Source organism: Sturnira hondurensis, unplaced genomic scaffold (genome assembly GCF_014824575.4).
Source record: "Sturnira hondurensis isolate 20B ecotype Veracruz unplaced genomic scaffold, ASM1482457v3 Scaffold0006496, whole genome shotgun sequence".
In the NCBI taxonomy this organism is placed as follows: Eukaryota; Metazoa; Chordata; class Mammalia; order Chiroptera; family Phyllostomidae; genus Sturnira; species Sturnira hondurensis.
The window spans coordinates 6095027-6119242 of record NW_028079127.1 but is presented as its reverse complement, the minus strand read 5'-3'; the positions used below and the strand labels follow the sequence as shown (position 1 = coordinate 6119242).

General features: G+C 33.5%; 1 protein-coding gene across 12 annotated transcripts in view; it reads right to left on the bottom strand.

The window, feature by feature from the left end:
- Window positions 1–24216, bottom strand: part of OSBPL8 (oxysterol binding protein like 8) — a 199227-nt gene that overhangs the window by 22471 nt on the left and 152540 nt on the right. For all 12 annotated transcript variants that reach the window (XM_037049393.1, XM_037049394.1, XM_037049395.1 and 9 more), the window contains 12 exons: window positions 22994–23165; window positions 19249–19486; window positions 18469–18653; window positions 15807–15888; window positions 15422–15520; window positions 13590–13686; window positions 9131–9229; window positions 6567–6664; window positions 4792–4881; window positions 3380–3516; window positions 1584–1769; window positions 1167–1254 (listed from right to left, as the gene is read on the bottom strand). In XM_037049393.1, the coding sequence (XP_036905288.1) occupies window positions 1167–1254; window positions 1584–1769; window positions 3380–3516; window positions 4792–4881; window positions 6567–6664; window positions 9131–9229; window positions 13590–13686; window positions 15422–15520; window positions 15807–15888; window positions 18469–18653; window positions 19249–19486; window positions 22994–23165 (1571 nt within the window). The remainder of the gene's footprint in view (window positions 1–1166; window positions 1255–1583; window positions 1770–3379; window positions 3517–4791; window positions 4882–6566; window positions 6665–9130; window positions 9230–13589; window positions 13687–15421; window positions 15521–15806; window positions 15889–18468; window positions 18654–19248; window positions 19487–22993; window positions 23166–24216) is intronic.

Here is a 24216-nt window from a genome sequence, read left to right as displayed (position 1 = left end):
TCCCTGCTTCTTTGTATGCTTTGTAATTCTTTGTCGAAATTTGGACATCTACTTATTATAATATGATAAGTCTGGAAATAAAATTTGCCAGCTACCCCAGGTTTTGCTGTTTTCTGGATTGTTGAATTTGTTTAGTGAATTATCCAAACTAGTTTTAAAAATACCTGTATTCCTTGTTGCACATAGTCCCTGAAGCCTCTGTTCCTTAGCTGTGCTAAGCCAGTATTTTGACAGATTTCCTTGAACACTAAGAGTTAAACAAATAAAAACAGAATACAAAAACAAACAAAAAATATTCTCCTGGTCTTAGCAAACTGACTGTATGCAGGAGCACTCTGATGCTAATACCTGGGTTTGCAACGAGACTGGGTATTAGCCTGAAATTAAAGCTTAGAATTTTTTCAGGTCTTTTTCTGAATACAAATACCCTGTTGTGGACATTTGTGTGGCTTTATAAATCTGAGATTTGTGTGGCTTTATAAATTTCTCCAAACACCTGGGGCTTTTCAGTGTTCTAGTTTGCCTAAGGATCTTCCCCCTGCTTTTGCTCCTGGGCCTTACATGATCTATTGTATGTTTCAAAGGTAATCTTCTGCCCTGGGTGTCTGCAGTTTGTTAGACTGGCTAACAGTACTTCCACGCTTTGTCTGCAGCCTCTAGCTGAGCTCTGAAGTAGATGAACCAGAGATGTGGGCCCTGCATAAATCTTTCAGGTAGTCCTCAGACAGGTTGTAATAAATGTATAAAACAATTTATAAGGTCTGCTCTCCTTCTGGAACCAAGACTCACACTGAGAATGTAGGAAGCCTTCAATGCTACTGCATCATCAGGAAGGGATTGGGGCCGGGGTATATAAAAATGCCATAAAGCTTTCCTACAACTTTGAAGTCACCTCTTTCTTGATTTAGTGTGACTCAATTACTGTAAGCCTCTAAATGCTTTCCAGAGTTCTGGGAAATTTTATTCTGATAGTTTCTGCTTGCCTTTTTTTTTTTTTTGGTGGGGGGGCAGGGGAGGGGAATAAGAGCTTGGAATTGCCTACTCTGCCATTTGCTGACCCAAATCTTAAATTTTGAAACCAAATTTTAAGTGCTGGTGATCAAAGATCCTAATATGGATTAAAAAATTATATTTCTAGCAGATTTAGATACTTTTTTGTTACATACCATTGGAGTGCGATGTTTCACTTTGGTCTGGATAACACCATCTTTTTCAAACTGTACCATATCATTGAGGGGGTCCCATGGTCGAGTACTACGAAAGTTACAAAAAACACCATTTGTTTAATGACTAAACAAAACAGTCAAAAACTTTTTCAAGGGTTTGATTAGATTTTCTTTAGTAATTATACACAGAGCTGTAATTATAAACAGATTAAGATTTGTCATATATAATATTCTGATCCTCAGCTTATTTTAAAGGCTAACTACTATCATGAAGTCAAATTTGTAATAAATGGGACATCAAGTTTAAATCTCATACTAATTTTCATATATACATATATATGGCCTAATAAAAAACTAACAATAAACATTCCAGAAATAAAGGCAACAAACTAACAAACTATGCTGATAATTACTTACTCTGCAAACTTGTAATGCCATTCTCCTGTGAGTGGATCAAGTTCAAATAACCTGCAAGCCCACTCTTCATTTTTTGTTTTCCGTTCTCTAGCAGATTGTCTTTGAGCTTCCTCTAAAATGCATTTCTCTTGAGTAGCTTCTGTTTGGTCTTTTGCATTTATGGCTCGAGTTACTCGTTGCCAGAGTCTAATACATGTGCAGAAATAGTATAAAAAAGAAACAGAAAATCAAATCTACATTAAATAGGTTTAATTCTCCTTGAGAGAAAATGATACAGAAGTGGGTTTTTGTTGCTGACAAAGCTTATATTGAAATGCTCACAAATGAATGCAGATATAAAAATGTAATCCTTGAGTAGAGCGACACAGTGGAGATGAACTCTTTTCTTGGCAAGAGAAATTTATTACATGGGTTCTTAAACACATGGCAATGAGTAGAGCTGACCCAAGATGATAGGAATGTAACAAAGGCTCAAGAATCTAAATTTTTAATAAGCTCCTCAGATAATTCTTATACATACTATTTAAGATCCACTGGCATCAAAGATCCAATACTGTAACGCCATGTTTTTCAATCCTGAATGTAGGGATTATCAGGAAACTGTTAAAATCAGAATCTATGGGAGTAGGCCCAATTTAAAAAAAAAAAAAAAAACGTCTTCCAGGTGGTTTTAATGTGCAGCCAGTGTTGAGGCCACTGATTTAACAGAAATGACTGAAGTAAAAATCCTTTCTCCTACTAAAGTTCAGTTTTATATCAGATAAACGAAAGTATAACATGTACACTCCACTAATCTGGGAAGATAGCCTGTTGGTACTGAAAGAACAAAGGCTTTGGAAGTAGACAGACTTGAGTTGAATCTTACATCTGCCACTTCTTGGCTAGTAGACTCAAGTTACTTTTTCTGTCTAAGCCCTATTTTCCTTATCTTTACAATATGTTAAATCAGGTTCACACCTCAAAAGTTATTTTATGTCTTGGCAAAGCTTTACTCTGAGTGAAGAGCATTATGTGGTTACAGCTGAAACAGAATTTCAGAACTGGTACATACATATTCTTTCATCTTTGACAACTCAATTTTGAGTGTGGTACGCAAACATTTGAATACAACTAGAGAGAATGACAATGCATATGGCAGCCTGTAGAAAGGATTTGACTGCATAATGTATATAAAGTGCTCGGCACAGTGCCTTTTACACAGATGCCCCCTTCTTCTAACGCAAAGATATACAGTAAGAATAAAACTGGACAATGTGTATGCAAATATACTTGGTTCAAAAGTATTCCAGATCTAGCAAAAATGTTATGATTTTAAGAGCAGAAAAATGGCCTTAATTATTACCCTACTATAATTCAGATGAAACCTGCATGTCCACTGACATTATTCATGTACTTTAGAATAATAAAACAAAAGTAGATTTCTGCGCCACATCTTTCAAGTAGAGTTCTACGTGACTTACCCAGGTTAGAAAATAGCTGCTAAATAAAACCAAAGAATCATTCATTAGTCCCATAATTGTATTCAGACAAACTAGAAATTCTTTTTTACAATTTTACTAGCCCCTGGAGCAGATAAGAATAAAAAGAAAAAAGTTTTGACTTTGAGCTGCAAAAATGCAGCATGATTTGTATAAAATTTATTTGATATTCATATAAACAGTATCCTGTCATATCTCACAAAAACTATTTTGCTGAATTAAAATGTGACTGAAGGCAGAGAAAAGTGACCACACTTCTGAGGTATTAAAAAAATACTCTATGTCATCATAAAATTAGCTCAAAAACGGTATACTTACTTTTCTGATTCAAATTCTCCCTGCTCTTCAAATTTTACAGTGTGCCTTATTAATCTCCGCTGCTTAATGTCTGGTGTTGGATTCCAGAAAATCTCTGAATTATCAGTCTTTTTGTCATTAATAAAAACTTCACTATCCTGTATTTAAAGAAATTAAACATTAATGTAGTAAATTATCTTTATTTACAAGGGTGTTATATAGTTACTACTATAATAATACTACTACTACTTCCTGATATATAGATTTATATATAGAATCTATTTATTTATAGATTTATATATAGATGCAGGTGACTATTTATAATAATCGTATAATACTGATAATATAATAATACTACAATACTGTATTATATATTACTATAATACTATATTATAATAACACGACGATGATATTATAATATTATATTACAAATAGTATTATTTATAATAATACTATAATACTATAATAATGACTACTTCCTGATATATAGATTTATATAGAGAATCTATTTATATATAGATTTATATATAGATGCAGGTGACTTACACATTCAATATATACAGAAAAACAATGAAAGAGCCTTGTTCAGGATGAGAAACTTGAGCACAATGTCAAAATGTCATTTATAAAGAGTTTTATCTTTTTGCCATATGATATTCAGATAGAAGTTAATTTTAAAAATTACAGAAGGTATGTGACCTTTAGTTAAGTTTCTAGATTTAGTTTCTTTTTCTTATATTTCTTATAATTTTCTGCTTATTATAGTGCATAAAATGCTATACTCAGTCTTCACAGTAAGAATGCCTCTAGGTATTAGCATGATGCAATCCTTTTTATTCATTTAAGCTTCTCTTAACAAAATTCCATAGTTGTGAATTTAGGCCAACAGAGAAATAAATAGAAGCCATTGCTCTCATATACCACTATAGCTTTCCCATGCTCCTGATAAGGAAATATGATGCTAATTGGAAACACCACTCCCTTTTAGGTGCTAGGCAGTGTAATACTGTAATAAGAGCACAGCCCTGGAGCCAAGAGTGCCTGGGCTGGAATTCTCACTCCATCACTTAATTTCAGCAAATTTTTGAAACTCTTTGTGTTCTCTGTAAAATGGGGACAATAACAGTACCCACCACATAGAGTTATTAAACATTAAATGAGTTAATATGAGGAACATTTTTAAACAATACAGTATATAGTAAGTGATACATAAGTGTTAGCTGGTTTTGCTGATTTAAAGTTTTAGAAATGTAACACATTACCTACAACTAGATACTGTTGATAAGAGAGCAACACAAAAATGTTTGTTAAGCTGAAGCTTATGGTAAATAGTGATGATTTTACCAACGGAATATGTGAGTCTATAAAATGTGACTGTTAATTTTTCCACAGAATAAAATTCTTTTGTTAAGATAAAATATAAAAATACTTACCCAATGGCCTTCCAAAGTAGCTAAGACTTCTTTTCCCAGTTTAAGTTTCCCTGATATTTGGTTGACACAGTCACTACTACCTAGAAATGGCTTTTAAAAGAGAAAATGCTAAATAAACATTTTGCTTTTAACTTATATTTAGATACAGTGTAGGAGGAAAAAACAGAAAAAGTAACTGCAGAGTAACAGTGCTATTGAAGGCAAAAATGGTGAAATACTAACTCAAATTTTAGCTATAAATGTTCAATAAAAAGAAATGTGAATTTGCTATTATGGAAAAAATAGGTTTAAAAAAACCAGATTATGTGAAGTTCAAATAAACATATTGCAAAAGATCATACTGAAGGAACTGACTTGAGTCCTGCGCTCTCACGTGGCTCAGAAGTGCAATCTGTCAATGTTGCAATGTTTGAAGCAAGAATAACTCGGTAAACCTAATGGATTTAACTAATCTATGAAAAGAAAGAACACCCCCTCCTTCAAAATAAAACAGTAAAATAATATTCAACCAAAAATCCCTCCAAAAAAATAAAATTAGAAGAATTACACTTTGAGTTACTATGCTGTATTACTGATATTTCTCCTCAGTGACAAAATTTTGGTGCTCCAATCTATTCCTTAAATGTGTCATAAGTTACTTAAGGCCTCTTTAGTCATGATTTTCAAATATTACTATCACCATACAAAGATTTGCTAAGATGAAAAAAAATCAAACTAATGGCACTGCATCTAATAATAATACTTAAAAGAGGTCCTTATTAGAGAAAAGTTCCTGATCAGCTGGATATCAACCTGGGAGCTAATAATAACTATTAAATAGTTCATAGAAATATTTTTATATGAATATAATGTACTGTCTTATACCAACCACTGAACTGTGAAATTCGGTCTTAAATTTTCCTTTCACTCTAAGGCAAACAGAATTTTCCAAAGTCTCGTGTATATCTACCCTACCCCCTCCAGCCCACATGCTCTTCCTCAATGATACCTTGCCATCCTTCACTGAGAAATGGAGTCTCCACTCCTTCCCCTTGAATTTGGGTAGGTTTATAACTGGTTAATTAATAGAGGATGGTGGAAGTGATATAATTTGACTTCTGAAGCAAGGTCATGGATGGTGATGCAGCTTTCACTTTGCTCACAAGGACATTTGCCCTTGGAACCCTGAGCTGGTAAGCAGTTACTCTGATGTCTTGAAGCTGCCATGCTGTGAGAAAGCCAGGCTACATGGAAAGGCCATGTATGCAGGTGTTCAGATTAGCAGTCCTAGTCTATTAGTCACCCCAACCAGGCACCAGACATGTCACTAAATGATGAGACTTCAGATGATTCCAGGCCTCAAATGAAGAGTCACCATAGCCTGTAAGTCTTCCTCACTGAGGCTCCAGGCATTAAGTAGCAGAGATGAGCCATTACCAATATGTCCCACCCAAATTCCCGGCCCATAGAACCCCTAAGGATCAGAAAATGGTTGTTTCCAAACTGTGAGTTTTAGAGAAAACTGTCAGGCAGAAATACTAACCAACACAACTCTGTCTTAGTGTACACTGCTATAGCTCAAGCACTGAAAATTTTCTGTCCATTTACTTCTTAGATCTCATGTCACCCATTTTATTAATTAAAATTTAAGAATAAAAATGACTTTTTATTGATTTGGACCTCCCAAGTCTACCCTTTCATGAATTCTGTGTCCTTATATTTAAACTGTGTTCTTAGTTTAATATTAGCACAACTCCTCTTTAATTAGGTGATACCTTCTATCATTCTCTACTAACCTTTAATTTAAATTCAAGTATTGCACTATATCCAGTTTTTTGACATGTAATATTGACTGTTCCACCAAGTTCCAGTGTCATTGTGCCATAAAGAATTCCTAAGGGGGAAAAAAACGAATTTTGATAAAAGGCCGAAGAGATACTGGCTAATAACAATCAGAACTTTAAAATCTAATTTCCTTCTAGGAAAAACTAATAATGCAAGGGTCTTTTACCCCTCTCAATAACAATCTATAATATACACATAAAGTTAGTCCTGTAGAATTTAAATAGATAATAATTAATCCACATTATTTGCAGATTCTGAATCTGCAAATTTACATACTCAAATACAGGATCTGGCACAAAAACACCCTTTTTTATTACAAAATATTTTATTACAAAATCATAAGCATGTAATCCTGTAACATAACAATATCACATTCAAGTACACCATATGACATTTTAGGTGAAATGTTCGAATAAAAACTATAAATTATCACATCCATATCATTACCCTACCTTCCAGGCTCAAGCAGGCCTTACTTCTGTGGGACCCTGTACATTAGGAACCCCCAAACCACCACCCATAACATTTTTGAAGTCATTCACGAGCATGGGCAGACTGAAATTTTGAGTTGTCCAATGTGCACATTCTCAGCTTAGGTTGACCAAGGCGATATTCTGCCTTGTTGTTTCACCTCTCAGATGGTAATAGGTATCTTTTTTGCAGTATAATTAGTGCAATTTTTCACATTTTTGTTGGTGATTTTACTGTTTAAAATGGCCCACAAATGTAGTACTGAAGTGCTGTCTAGTGTTCCTAAGCACAGAAGGCCATGATGTACCTCACAGAGAAACTATGTGTTAAAGCTCAGTTCTGACATGAGTTATAGTGCTGTTGGCTATTAGTTCAACAGTACGTTAAATGAATCAATAGTATATATTAAGGCATCTTTAAACAGAAACAAGGTTATGGGTTGACTGGTTGCTATAAATGTGGCAGGAGGCTCACCAGAAGTGTTTCTCCCAAAATCAATGGTTCAGTATTGATTAATTCAGTGATTGAGGTGACTTTAGAGAACACAACTACTACAAACAGCAAGAATCAACTGTATAAGACAAACAAGTAAGTCCTCCTAAATAGGTTTTGTGGCTAAAAAGCTGTGGAAATTCTGAGTTGGACAAAATCAAACAAAAATTATGCGTGTGTATCTGTTCCTGGGACAAGCTGTTAAGGCACTCTTAATATGCAAATGCACAATGTTTATTTCCAAGAGGGGAACAAACTATGCAATGCTTCTCATACTTACTCAGCTACGGAACTCTTATTTGTAAGACAATTTGTGACACTAGTGACTTGGGGAACACATCTTAGAAAATACATAGGGTAAAAAATAATCATTATTTCCTATGCTCATTCACAAATGGTTATAATCGCTTCTTTTTTCCATGGAATAAGAACAATACTATTAAAACATTTTCTTCTGTTGCTAGTTGGGTATGGTATTGGGTATCATTTTATTTATTTCCAATGATGCAAAATTTGAAAATATATTTATCAATTCAATTCATAATTTCAGATATTTCACTTCATGTCTATTTCAAGAACCACACATGAAGCTCTAAGAATTATTATCTAGCCTTAGGCCACAAGTTGGCCATTCTTATACTCAGTACTAGGTTGATTCATGGTACAGTAGATGGGAGTAGATAAGCCTAGAATTTAGCTTCAGCATTCTTATTAATATCTGGTCTGGCCTTGGATAAGATTCTTAACCCTACCAGTTTTCTCATCTGTGAAATGAGGTCATATTAAATAAGTTCTATGTTTTCACAAATCAGTTCCTAAAAGAGGATAATTAGAAAAAAAACAGTTATTTTTAAGAAATGAGTTGGAAAGGAGGATAGACAATGACCAACTGAGATGATGCCCTATAGCACAACAGTGCAGACTGCAGAATCTTGACTCTACCACATCCTAGCTGTGCAATATCGTGCCAAGTAACCTCTTTGTGCCTCATTTTCATTGTCCATAAAACAGGAATAATATAACCTGCTTTATAAGGGTTGCTAGAATGACTGAATTTATAAACATAAAGTATACAGACTAGTTGGGTGTCTGGGCTGTTGAAAATTTATTTTAGTTTCTGTATCTATATCCTAAATAATGGGGGGGGGGGATCATAATACACTAAAGACATTTCTAAATGAGGATGAGAAAATTTTAAGGTGATAAACTGAAAAACAATAAATTAAAATTTTAAAAAGAGGTGGTAGTACAAGAAGATGAAAATCACTTTCAAGGATTCTGAAATAATGGGTAGTTTCATCAAATTTTTAAAACCTGAGCTTAAGGCAAATGAAATTCCATTAATATAATTAGTATGTGTCACAAGAAGTCCAGTGTAGATTAATTAATTAACCACAGAAATATTCAGCAGATGACAGCAACAGTATTAAGTATCTGTAAAACAAGGATGCTTTAAAACAAAAGACTTAATCTAAAAACAAATTATAGTTGTATACATTTATTTAAAAAGAAGGTTTTAGGAATACCTCACTCAAGTATGAAATATACTTACCTTTACAATGAGCATATGGCATTGTCATTACATAATCTTCACCTCTATTCAAGAAAGTCAGTCGTGCTTCTCCATCTAATATTGCGGATAATGAGTTCCCTGAAATAAATGTTTGTTAAATTTCAAAAAATTAATTCAACCAATTCAAAACAAATGAAATATATTTAGGACACCTACCAGATATCTACATGGTATGTCTTAAAAATAAAAATGTCTCAATCTCAATGTACCCAAACATATATTTGTTATCTTATATCCAAAACATGGTTGATTCATATTTCCTTTCTTATAAAATAAGTACTTTTAAAAGTATAGTTTTGTGCCCTGGCCGGGTGGCTCAATTGATTGGAACATCATTCTGTACACCAAAAGGCTAAGGGCTTGATTCCTGGTCATGGCACATACCTAGGTTGTGGGTTTGATCCCAGGTTGGGGCATGCACAGGAGACAACAGGTAGATGTTTCTCTCTCACATTGATGTCTGCCTGTCTGTCTGTCTGTCTGTCTGTGTCTCTCCCTTCCTCTCTCTCTAAAATCAATAAACATGTCCTCAGGTGAGGATTTTTAAAAAGTATAGTTATATGCTCATTTATGTTATTCACATAAGGCCCTTAAAAAAAATCCTAAACATTTAGGACACGCAATAAAAACAGTATTTCACTGTATAGCTTAATTTGCCTATTCTTGAATGAAAACATTTTTTCTTCTGTAAGTCACATTATTTAAGTCCCAAGGTTTTAAGTACTTTTGACACAATAATGTTATAGATACTTTAGAAAAATAAAAATACGCATAACCTGTGAAAGTAATGACAAAATTTCAGAGTGTTTCCTTTTAGTTCTTTCTCCCATATGTATTCCTCCCCCATCACCAATTCTATTGCAGTGTAACAAATTATACATAATAAGTGAGCCATTTTAAGTGTGCATTTTGATGGCCTTGACAATTGTATAGTCATATAACTACCACAACCACAATCAAGGTACAGAATTTTCCACGACTTCCCCTTGCTCCTTGAGAGGCAATACTTTCATGCATCCCCAAGAAAACACTGGTCTGGTTTCTATCACTGTAGTTTTACCCATTCTAGAGTTTTGTATAGATGGCACCACAAAATACATACTTCATTGTGTTTGACTTCTTTCAATTAGCAAAATGGTTTTTAGATTCATCCATGCTTTTGTGTCAAAAGTTCCTATATTTTAACAACATTAAAAGCTCTAGTGTATCTCTTCAGTTATTTAAGTCTTTAATTTTCTTCAGCAATGTTTTGTGGTTTTCAGTGTATAGGTCTCACATCTCAAATTTATTCCTAAATATTTTTCAGATACTATTTTAATCAGTTGCTTTTGAAATTTCATTCTGCAAGTGTTCCTTTTGTACAATTGATTTTTGTATTCTGACCTTGTACTCTGCAACCTTACTAAATTTACTTAATAGTTTTAGATATATTTTTAAGAGTTCTCTATATAGAGCAGGTATGTATATGGCTTAACTTCTTCCTTTCTAATTTGTATACTTCTTATAAAATTTATTTATTTATTTACTTATCTATTTATTGTTAGAGAGAGGAGAAGGAGTACAGGAGGGGGAGAAAAACATTGATGGGAAGAAGAAAGATTAATTGGTAGCCTTGCATATGTGCCCCAAGCAGGGAATAAACCAGCAACCCAGGCATGTGTTCCAACTGGGAACCCAGCCGGCAACCTTTCACTGTGCTGGACAACACCCAACTAACTGAGCCACACTGGTCAGGGCTAACCTGAATGCTTTTGAACTTGCCTACCACACCGGCTAAGACTTCTAGTACAATTTAGTAAAGAAGCAGTGAGAGTGAACATCCTTACCTCCCTCCTGATCTTAGGTAAAAATTATTCAATTACCACCTTAGGAGTATGAAGTTGGCTACATATTTTTCATAAGTACCTTTAATTTAGTCCTAATTTGTTGTGATTTTATTGTGAATGGGTACTGAATTTTATAAAACGCTTTTTCTACATTTCTTAAAATGGCAGTTTTCCTTTATTCTATTGATATGAATTACATTGATCTTCAGATGACATACTTACCTTGTATTCCTGAGATAAACCCCACTTGATTACGATATTCTTTTAATATATTGATCATGACACTCATACATATCCTTTTTATATATCCTTTTATGTGTGTTCAAATATTACCCTTTATAATTAATTTGTTACTAATTTGTTAGGGATTTTTACAAGTATATTAAAGAGATATTGATTTATAGTTTTCTTCCAATGTCTGGTTTTGGGAAATGAATAATGCTGGCCTTATACAACAAGTTGTGCAGTGTATTCTCCTTTTCTATTTTCTGTAAAATGTTGGATAAAATTTATATTTTATTCCTTAAATAGTTAGATGAACCCAAGGTATCTGACCCTGAGTAGGTCTTTAAAGGAAGACTTTATGTTACTAATTCAATTTTGGACACTGACTTAAAACTATTCACAAATGTGAATATATCACATTTTTATATTCCTTCTTGAGTCAGTTTTGGAATCTTGTGTTTTTCAAGGTATTTGCCCATATCATTCTAAGCTGTCAAATTTCTTGGCATAAAATTGTCCATGCTACTTCTTTATCATCACTTCTGACTCTAAAGGAACAAAAGTAATTCTGCTCATTTATTTCTGATGTGTATTCTCTTTTTTATTATCACTCTAAAATCAACTCTCAGATTCCTAGGATTTTCTGTATTGTCTTTCCACTTTCTACATTGATGTATGTGTTTCATTATTTTCTTTCTTCTGCTTACTTTAAATTCAGTTAGCTCTTTTTCTAATTTTGTAAGGTAAAACACAGATCACTGAATTAGATCTCTGCCTTTTTCTAACTTAAAATTATAAATTTCCCTCTAAACATACTGCTTTTGCTATATCACATGAATTTCAGTGTTATATTTTCATTACCATTTAGTTTAAAATATTTAATTATTTCTCTTGTGATTTTTTCTTTGGCCCATGAATTATTTAGAAGTGTGTTATTTAATTTCTAAATATTTGGAATTTATCTTGATATCTCATCATTTTTTTCTAATTCTATTTTATTGAAGTTGCAGAATATACTTTATATAATTTTAAGTCTTTTGAAATTTATGGAGCTGTTTTACAGTCAAACACATGGTCTATACCAGTAAAAACACTACACATGTATTTGAAATAATGTATATGCTATAATTGTTAACTGTAATGTTTTAGAAATATCAATTATGGTAAGATGGTTGGTTGGTAGTGTTCTTCCTGGTTATAAGCTATTTATGCTATAATCAGAGTAAAGGTGTGGATGAGAGGAAGGTGCAATGGGAAGGAAATAACAAATATATGTAACCTTCAGAAGAAAGCAATCACCCTTTGAAACAAACAATATAAAATGAGGTAAAAACAAAACAAAACAAACCCCAATAAAACTAACATTAAGGGAAATAAAAGACATCTTGAAGAAAAATAAAGGCATACATCAAGTTCTTGGATGAAAAAGTACTGTCAGATTTCCATGTTACAGACTCACCTATGGTTCTCCAGCCCCTCAGGTAACCAAAGATTACTTTTTGGTTGACATTTTATCTTCCCTATTTTACCATAATTATTTTTTTTCAAGTTTAAAATTCTTCAGTTAAAATTTAACTTACTGATTTTTCTTCATTTAAAATTAATTTTAAAAACCAAATAAAAACAGAGGGGAGAGAATCATAGGGGAAAAGGGGATGGACTCACATGAACAAGTATAAAAGACACATGGACAATAACTAAGGGTGGGGGGCGGAAATGGGAGGGAGGTGGGGAGCATGGGGCGGGGGGTGGGCAGGGTTGGGAATATAAGACAGAAAGCTGTACTTGAACAAGAATTAAATAAAAAAATTATTAAAAAAAAACATTTAAGGTTATAGTGGATAGTTGTGGTCATGATTTATTCAGATTGTCACAGTTTTTGGATTAATGTTTCTTACTATAACTATATTTCTATTCTTCCTTGTACTTAACAAAAGCTTTTATTGGTATGCTTTTGGGTGTAAGGTTAAATGTTATTACTAACTGACACTGGACCAAGTATTCTAATTGCACTTGGATTCTTTCTCTCTCTAGTCAAGGACTAAAACAGAAAAACCAATTCCTCAGGTACAGTAAGATGAAGAAATACATAATGTACTAAAAGGGCTACATAGTGGGCAATCATTATTCTGTTTTTTAATATGTGGAGTTTGTGATAAATTTACACATATGGGGTGGATACTTACATAAAATGGGCCATACCTTTATTTATGAAGGGACAAAAGAAGACACTATAAAAGAAAAAATCTATATCCAAGTAAAGATGACGCCTAAAATGACATAAAAATTCCTTACTGAAAACATCTCAAGACAATACCTAAATAAAAGCTCACTGAAAAATACTACCTTTCAGAAAAGGCTGCCTCTTAAGACAAGAGGAAACTCACCATAGAACTTGGACTTAGCCAGGATACTACCACTAAGGCAAAATCCATCCTTTCGGTTACTAACATAAAAGGCAGATATTGGTGGGTGGTGGGACACCTATTGAACACAGGCAAAAACATAGAATATAGTAAGTATATTATTACAGTATTATCAAAATTTCAAATCTTAAAAGTATACTCTATTAATAAAGAACAAAATTTTGGTAAGTAGAAATTAAGTATTGAGTATAATAATCCATCTCCAAGATGTATCTCAAGGGACCTCACCTCCTGGTGGGTTCGTTCCTCTTACACTGTACCAAAGTTGGTTTATGTGGAAAGGATAGTATGTCCCTGAAATTAGATAATAATGCAGCATCTGTCTTCATGTGTTTCTCTCAGATCATTAGCTCTAAGAACCTGGCTTGTGTATTGTGAACAACCCAATGGGAAGGCCTAAGTGGTGAGCAACTAAGTCCTATTGTCAAAAGCCATGTGCTGAGCTTGAAAGTAGAATCTTCCAGCCTAGTTAAGCCTTCAGAGGACTGCGAAGCTGGATGACATCTTGAATGCAACCACATTAGAGACCCTGAGCCAGAACCATCCAGCTAAGGAGCCTCCAGATTCTTGAACTTCATTGTATGAGACAATAAATGCTGCTTTAAGCCATTAAGTTTTGGCAGTAATTTGTTATACAGAAATTGATAACTAACACAGTGGCTGTTTTTCATAATAATTACAAATAGGTGTAGGAAACTAACCAAGCTTTAATGAGTACATTACTTTAGATATCTAATAATTTTAATATATATACATATATCTTATGTTTTCTGAAATGAGACAAAGCTTAAATCAAACTCTCCTCAAGAATTGTAGTGAATTAAAATGTAATACTCATTTTATTATATTAAAAAATTAATATAGATAAGTGGTTTCAATCTGAGGGGTATATTAAAATTTCTAAGAAAGAGGAAGGTTTTCAAATGCCTCATGGTCTTTTCATCATCCTTATAGACCAAGTGATGATCATTATAATAAGGATCCGTTATTATTCTAAGATGTCATATTCTTCAGGTTTGTTAGGATGAGGGGAAGATTAACAATCATGAATATAGATGTACATAAATTTAAATGACTGAAAGATTAAAAATAAATATGTTCTAACTATTGTGTATACAATGTGGAGCTGTGTTGTGGAGCTGTATATATTCAAAAAGCTAACAATTCAATTGGGGAAATATTCTACAAAAAGTTAATACAAGTGCTAAAAATAACAGCTTAATGAACAATCACAAAAAATAATAGAGAAATTTGAGAGGAGAAAAATCACTGGGAGCAATAGTCATCTGGATCATGAAAGATCAGCAGGTCAGGGCTTATGTAGCTGAAGAACAGCTGAGAAGTATTATTGGGATGGGGAAATTAAATTAAAAAATACTACGCAAATAAAGAAATGTAATGTTGAGTTACCTAATTGTGAATGGACAGATTTGAATCAGAAATGCATATTATTTGAGGTAAATTTTAAAAGATATGGAGGTCCTTGAATGCTACACAAATGGATATAAATTTGATTTAGGAACTAGAGAAATACTAAAGAATTTTAGCGAATGGGTGGTCGGGGAGGAAAAAATTATTTTTGGTCACAGGATTTTATGACTCTAATAGCAATACTTTTGAGTATAGTATTTAGTAGTACTCAGTACTAAAAGTTAAATGATTACTAAATGTTCATTAATAAAGGTTAATCAATAGTGAGTTTACTGAATTAATATTTTCTATAAAAATATCCCAGTAACTTCTAAAAATATCCCAATCATAAGTTTTGTTTCTGTAAAACACATTTCTAATACCTGTTCAGCAATATAAAAAGTTTTGCTGTTTGTTCTGGGATGAATCCACAAACAACGGAAAGTCTCACCAAGTATAGGATTGTAAGGTTTCTTCAGTCCCTAGTAAAAAACATACAAGTTTCAATTTATAAATATGGAAAATTCAAAATAGTTTAAACTAGTCAAGATGGCTTTAGTTGTATCATGTGAGAACTATCCTTGTAAAATTTCACAGTAGTGACATGAAATAAAGTTAAATAACTTCAATCACAATACAGGACTAAGTGATCAAGTATTAATTTTGCTAACTCAAGGCCTTGCAATACAACTATTAATAAATCCAAAGATAACAAAAAATTGAGAACTCATATATATGAGGCTGAAAAAAGTAAAATATAAACATTACCTTTGGCTTTTTATAGAATCCTGACAAATACCATTTCACTACTTTCTTCAAACGGAAATAAGGGTTTTCTTCAAGGGCAGTCCTAAAAAACAAAATGGTGAACACAAAAATTTTACAGAATATATCGCAAATTCTCCCTCATCTTCATCAAGTCAACAAATAAGCATGAGATATGACTGAAAAGCATTATTCATATTTAAAATAGATGGCAAAAACAACCATGTACATCAGTTTGTAAGAATTTTTCATTATCTGGTTACTTTCTTTCCCATTTTTCCTACTCTTTGACATGCTGTCCAGGTATTTTCTCAAATAGTTTTTGAAAACTCTCCAAACCAAGATTTTTCAGCTGGGGTTTTGTAGAACCCTAGATGTTGCTAAGGCTTCTGTGAAAAACTGTGATTTAAAAAAAAAAGGATTTTGAGATCCATGCATTGTTTAATGCCTAGCATTTGCAACAATGGCCCAGTGGCCAAGCAGCCTCATTAATAACTTCATAAGAGGTCTTCAGTCCCATAGGTCAGAGAAAAGCCATATCCACTTGATTTAGTCTATTCTCATCTGTTGATGTTAGAGAAGGCCCATGGTAACTGGTGAGTGCTACAATACATGGAGAGAGGACAACGAGCTGATGTTAGCCTTTCTGGCACAAACCACCTCCCTAAGTATAGGATTGTACGTCTTTTTAACCCGTTGTAGAAAAACACAGAAGTTTCAAATCACAAATATAGAAGATATAAAATAACTTACAACAATCAAAATGGTTTTTAACCCATTTTTAGCCTTCATCCTCCCTATGTGCTACCAACTGATTTTCCACAGCAAACAAATTCTACCAGTATAACATGTAATCAAAGAGTAATTTTCATTTTAAAGAAAAAATATTTAAAAGTCCTGACTCAGGTGGCCCCTTGCCATATAGAGTTGGCACATAGGACCATGCCCATGGAAAGGTTTTCCCATAGGGTATCAGACCTGCATTGTACCTAGACTGCTATGAGACTTGCTTTTGCTAAAACTCCCTCACCCTACATTAGGGCAGATAATGCTTACTGTAACTTCCTAAGATCTGTGCTAAACCTCCCAAGATGGAGTATAACCAGTTCAACCACTTTCCCCTTGTTCTGCAACATCCTTCTCTTTGAAGTAATTAGCAGCATTCTTTCCTTTGTTATCTGTAAAAGGTAATCCCTTGCAGCAAATCTGTGTGTAGTAAATGAGGACCATCTTCAATGTAATGTACCCAGAGAAGCAATAAAAGCCCGTCCAGGCAGGGGTCAGGGCCCTCTTTCTCACTTAGAGAGTGGCCCTGCTGTCCCTTTTCTCCACAGTACTTCTGTAGTCTGTGTTTATTTGTTCACAGCAGCCACAACATACACAGATCCTGCTAGCAAGGGTCCACATCAGGTACTGTGCTAGTTTGCATCACCCAGCAGTGTATGAGTGCCCACGGCACATAGCCTTGGCAATAAAATAGCATGTGTTACCAGAAAAGTGCAACCTTTCAATTTGGGAAAAATGCACATCTCTCAAGATCTTATTGTGATTCATAGGAATTTATCTCACACTCAGAGAAATAAATTTCAAGACAGATAAAAAGAAAGACATATAATAAAATATAAGGCAGAAATGTGGTATTAAAGCCTTTGGACTTCTGGTCAATGTGATAGATGAAAAAATACCTTATGTATGAACTGCATTTTTCTTATTTTATGTGAGGTGTGCATGTTTAGGGACTGTTTCTATTTTTTTATTCTTAAACTAGTTATTTCCTCCACTTCTTTTCTATTAGGTTGTTGATTATTTTCAATCAGTTTGTATAAGCACTTTTTATTTTATGGAGAGCAACACTTTGTCAATTAATCAATTTGCAAAAATTTCCCACAACTTACCATTGATTTTTAAATTCAGTTTATCATTTTTGCAATGTTACTAATATAACTAATATATTAATAATGCAATTAACAAACAGAATACAGACTATTTATACAGAATCTAAAAATCAGATCACAGGGCCAGAATTTAGAATCCTAGAAGACACAGTGCCTTGAAACACCATTGCAGCTGGAATGGTGAAACTTGGAAAGGTATATACAAAATCACTGTCTTTTACTGCTTCTCCAAACAACTGCTGGGACAGAGGTAGACAGTTTCTCTTCCTTTCTGCCTTCCCTGTTCAGAATTACACCCAGGATCAGCTGGCAGGAAAAAAGCAAAGATGAAAGTGGGGATTTATGTCAAGAGCCAGCAACTAGCAGGCATTCCAGATTGGGTAAGCTGTATATGCCTTACAAGCATGCTGAGATAATAAGTATGAACAAAAGCACAAGCCCCAGAATGAGACCTAAACATGGGCTGAAGTGAGGGAGAACAAAGAATGCCAGCCACCTCTCCCTGTGTTAGGCCAGTGAACACTCAGGAAGCCTAAGAGCAGTGCTACCAGGTGAGGGGTAGAATTCCCATCCTCTTCAAGCTTGTTATTTCTCAAGTCAACTGTAAACAGTATGCCAAAGTATTAAATATGTTTCTTATTAAGGTCGACTATAGGAGTGGTGAAGAAAGTGATCTCATTACAGCCCAATTTTGGTAAGGCTGAATAAAACTGAAAATTCTCTAAAGCCATGAAGTTATCTTCTATTTTAAGAAATAAGAATCTACTTACTCTGATAAGAAATCTGCATGATAGTAGTAATCTGAAAGTTTATCCAGGAAAGAACGAGGTTCCAAAATGAAGGTAGGCAGAACCACCCTGGACAGGTCCATGCCAGGACGGACTTGTTTCAGCAGTGTCCAGATAAGGCTTTTGTTTTCTTCTGACACAGTTTCTGTTTGAGAAGCCTCACCTGCCTGTAGCAATTAATGAAAATACTAAAATATTATATTTATTTCAGACACATAGATGTATAGAAAGGCAACTAATGTTGAAAGTCTGAACTCTCTTTTTGATCATTCTAGCAATCTTAAGAAGTGAAAATAACCCATTAAATAAATAAAATCTATAGCTATAAATTTCAGGTAAAAATAAAATTATAAGGAACAAAAGTGAATGATATACTCATAAAGAATCCATTACAAAAATACTGTACTCCATTATACTGTTATTAATTCTGCACACTAACAATAATAAGAAAGTGATAAATTCATGTTTCCTTGCAATTTACTTTGTATCTGGCAGGACATCTAGCAGCATCTTATTTCAAAAGCAAACCTGAAGGAATTGTAAACTTTAAATTTAATAGACTATATTCATATTTCTATGAGTACTATATTTTTAGCTGTTTATAAATCCTGATATATTTCATATATATACAACTTTTAAAATAAAATGTCTCACAGAAATATTTTTGAAAAATAAACAGGCCAAACAAGTAATATTTTCAATTTCATTTAAAAATTTTCAAGAATCAAAAACCCCAAATCTCTGAAAATCACAGACTTTTACCTCTCCTAGTTCCTCATGGCTCTGTTCAGTGTAGGTGGTCTCCTTTAAAGGCTCAACAGGTTCAGGTTCTATATATGAGTCATCCTGTCTTTCTGATGTGTCTGTGTCACTTTCTTCACTTTTCCCCATCACCTCATTGTCAGACTCATCATGCTCTTGATCATTTTCTTTATCAGATTTATCAGAATACATATCTGGGTCCTTAAAATGCTGTCGTTCAATTTCACTATCATTTAACCTTAAGAAAAAGAATTATTAGAAGAAAGAATAAAAGAGGTTAAGAACATTTAATTTATAGCTAAGAATGGATATGAAATATTTACTGAGAATTTACTATGTGTCAGGCATTATTCTTAGTGTTTTATAGTTTTAGTTATTTAATCCTCAAAAATAACCCTATGAGAGAGAGGTAATATTACTCTCACTTTACAGACTTGGGAAAAATGTTAAAAAATATGACACTGAGCTCTTTGGCTCTCTACCACTTGGGGCTAAAACTGTCCAAAAGCAAAAGTTTAGACTCTTGCTAGATTTTTTTCTTTGCACACAGATTTTTTTTTTCCAATCATCATCACTTGAATCAACCTATTACTTGTAGTATGAAGGAAAACTTCAAGTCAAGATCATCAGAGAGACTTTCAAGTGAACTGAAATGAAGTATGGCTTTCACTTATAAAGGTCTCCAAAGTTATTCAAAATGAGTCCAAGAATAAGATTAGAAAATGGAAAAGGTAAGTAATTACAGGTATTTAATACTTGACTGATAAGTTTAATCTTGGGAAAAAGGTACAAGGAGAATTAGAAATGAAAATATTAGCCTAAGGAAGTGAATGTGTAATCTAACATTGATAAGTGGCTATAACCAACCCTGTTTATACTAACCTGAGAGTGTTCAGGGTTAATAATCTGAACAAAAAAATTATTTTAAAAAACCTCACTTACAGATTCAAATTTTTTAATTTAGATATTTCTCATTTAGGAAAGTATCTGTGGGTTTCATCGAACATAAAATTCTTATAGGAATGAAGCCTAAAGTACTTCACAAATGAATACATGATCCCATTATATATAATTAATATTTTAGCAATGCTGAAAAAATATCAGAGCAAAGAAGTCCTATTTGATTCTTATGTTAGGCTCTATTTTTCTAAAATCTTCATTTTTTTGGATTTTGATCAGAGAATTACTAACTGAAATTCGTATTTATATACATATTATTTTCCTTCTTTCCCTTAATAATCATATATTTTAAAAAGTAGTCTAAAATTGCTATCTCTCCTTTCTTACCACCTATTCTCTCCTTTACCTCTCACAATCTGGTTTACACTCCCCTAAGTCCAGTGAGTCTGTTTCCTTAAATGATGGCTTAGTTAACAAATCCAATGGCCTTATCTAATTTTCACTTCCTTTGACTTTTCTGCATCACTGGACTTAGGTAATGATTATTTTCCTTGAAATAGTCCTTTTTTAAAAAAAGCTTTTTATTTATTTATGTTTAGAGGGGAAGGGAAGGAGAGAAGGAGAGAAGTATCAATGTATAGTTGCCACTTGTCAGTCCCCTGCTGGGAACTGGCCCGCAACCCAGGCATGTGCCCTGACTGGGAATTGAACCGCGATTGTGTGGTTCGAAGGCCCGCCCACAATCCACTGAGCTACACCAGCCAGGGCTCCTTGAAATAGTCTTAATAACTTGGGTTCCATGTATAATTGTAGTTGTACTTTTTAAGCTCTCCAATCCCTCTTATTTCCTTCTACCCTTAAATACATTCATCCTCCTTGGTTCTTTTTTATTTTCTCTATCTTCTCTCTTCTTTGGCAAGTTATCCAATTTTTATTTGATTTCCAAACCATGCATGCAGGAATAAGCTTTAGACCCATGTTTTTAACTACTTGGCTGATGTCATCTATGTCCTGGGACCTCAACATGTACACGTATTCTCAGTAAGTACAATATTTAATAAACTATTATATCCCAAACATGGTCCTTTGTTTTACTTTACCATCATCTTCCCTATCACTCAGGCTTTAATTAAAGTTTGGTAATCTTCTTTAACTTCACCCACTGCCTGTCCCTTACACCCAAGCAGACTTTAAGTTCCAAAGCTATGCTCCCACCATTCTTATCTCTGAATCTTCAGCTCCAAGCTCATTTTCTGTCATATAAACAAATAAGTATGTTGGAATGTTGATTCTACTTCTATAAAAAATCTGTTATATTGATCCTCTCCCTTATTCACTAGAAGGATGCTATGTTTTATTCCTATAAATTCCGATCCTGTAATTACCCTAAAGTATCTCTCCTTTGGCTGTTTATGTTATTCTTTTCTTCCTAATATTTATATTTATCCAGAGTTTTATAGGTTTCAAATGATACAAAACGTCTCTTCAGAATCACAGAACTAATCAACTGTTGTACTAGATTCAAATTTAGGATCATTTCAGATTCATCTACCTATTCACAATGCGGTAAATTATGCAGAAAAATGTATAGTATCTTACACAGAAAAGGGCCTTCAAAATTTAATGAATTTTTAAGGTCCCCAAATAAGGGCATTTAAAGATTACCTAGTATGCAACAAAAACAATGAATAGTTTACAGGTGAAGAGCCTGGAGGAAAAAAATTTCAGGAAGAGCCCCCCAACAAAACACCCATTTCTATATAAATTGTGCTTCCATCCCCCATCTAATCCCATTTAAACTTTTGTTCTGAGTGTTAAGAAAAAACTCTAGATTATAATTATGCAAAGAATGGATGTGAAAGGTCAGAAAATATAGGTTTTCAAAGAGTGAAGAAAAAGAGTCAAGCAAAAGGGAAAAAAAAAAACCAAAATGGTCTTCTCAGGTCACAGGGAAGAGAGGAGCAGTCTAACAAGTTTGAGGACAGCAACCCAATGCTGACAGAATTGACTGCAGAGCAGAAACTGAGCACTGGGACAAGGGAAGAAAAGAGAAAGTCTAATGTTTTTCCTACAAAGCAACAAAGAGATCTGAACCTTAAGCAAAGTACTGAGTTTCCCCGAGGAAATATTTTTCAGTTTCCCTTGGAGAAATATTTTTTTTTTAGTATTAACTACTAGCATTTAGTATTAAATGCTTCAGGGGATAATACCACAATAAGAGACAATTCCAATTGGAAATACAATATAGTAGGAGAATTTCACAAATACCAAGAAGAATTAGTCTGATGGTATAACCCAAAAAAGGGGTTACAGAACAGCAATAGAAGAGAAGATTATATTATTTCATAGTTAAGAGGCATGAAAGTCTTCACATATGATCTAATATTTGAGATTGCTCTTTAAGAATACATAGTTTTGCCCTGGCTGATGTAGCTCAGTGGATTGAGCACAGGCCTGCGAACCAGAGGATCGCAGTTCAATTCCCAGTCAGGGCACATGCCTGGGTTGCAGGCCAGTTCCCTGCAGGCCAACTCCCAGCAGGGGACGCAGGAAAGGCAACCATACATTGATGTTTCTCTCCCTCTCTCCTTCCCCTCTAAAGATACATAAATAAATAAAATCTTAAAAAAAAAAGAATACACAGTTTTGTGATAAGACAAAAGAGCAAGGAGAACTAGAAATCATTCTTAATGAAGGGAACACCATGCTCAAAGACAAGGTAGATAGCATGGTTGCATTTGGGAAATAACAAATAATTTACATCAGCTAGCATCAAGGAAATAACTTTCTATACCTTATCACTGTAACTAAACAAATCACCAAATAAGGGGCAATATCTACTTACTGGAAGTTGTCACCACTGTGGAGATTGTTAGCACGTAGTAAGCCATACAAAGTCACATGTGTGCTCTCTGACGAAATGCTTAGGTCATGTTCCTTTCCTTCCCTGATCATTGTACGTTTAAGAAGACTAGAACATTTCAGAGCCAACTCCAAAGCATCCATCCAGCACCTTCCTAGAAGAACACAGATTCATAAGCAATATAATTCAAGAAACTATAAAAACTAGCATCCATCTAAATTTAACACTGTTAGCCTTTAAGCATATTATTATTTCTTTGAGACAAATGCACTAGAAAAGTTATTTTGAACCTAAAGTCTTATACGAGGATTTTTAATCCAATTTTTCAGTTTATCATGTGATTTTACATACTATAAGTTAAGTATTTAGAAACTACTGGTAAATGAAGAAAATATAGTACTCATTGGTAAACAGACCTAATGAAAATACATGTATTTTATTTTTAAAATCTTAGAATATTAATATGTAGTATAATTTGAAGGTACCAAAACAGGTACATAAAATATACCGAAGGCATTATTATGTTTGTACTATAAATAAACTATCTAAAACAATCCTTTGTTGTTGATAGTAGGTCTGTCCCCAGGTTTGGCATCCATTTACTTATATGTATGAAAAATTTTAAGTCAGGAAAATGCCTGTACAATACTGTCCTATTAGTTAGTAGAAACATTAGTAACCTTATTTTTTAAATTAAAAATTAGAACTGTAATTAGCAGAAAAAATGTTAGTTCACTTAAAATTCATACATATTTGTTTCAACACCTGCTGGGAATATCAGCCAAATAAAATACTTTCATAACAAAAGCTCATGCTTATGATGTTTTAATTTTAAAAATAACTATCTGGTAAAAGTAAACCTTGGAAGGTTACCAGATTCCTTGGCTAGGCTAGTCTAAACTATAAAACATAAAAGTGAGGCGGAAATCCATGATCAATTATTAAGGTTTTAAAGTTACTTTGATTTGAAATAAATAAGTTTTATTCTCCCTGTATTTGCTTCAGGAATTAACTATTAAGTTAGTAAGTACAGAAAAATGTCTTAGGTTAAAAAAACTTAACAGTTGTATGTGTTTTATAAATGTCCATACTTAGTTATACAATATAAGTAGTATTAAATGTACCTCTAAAACAATAAAACTTAATGAGTTACCACAGAGAACACTAACCAAATCAAAAAAGGTGTTAAAAGGTCAATGGAGGAT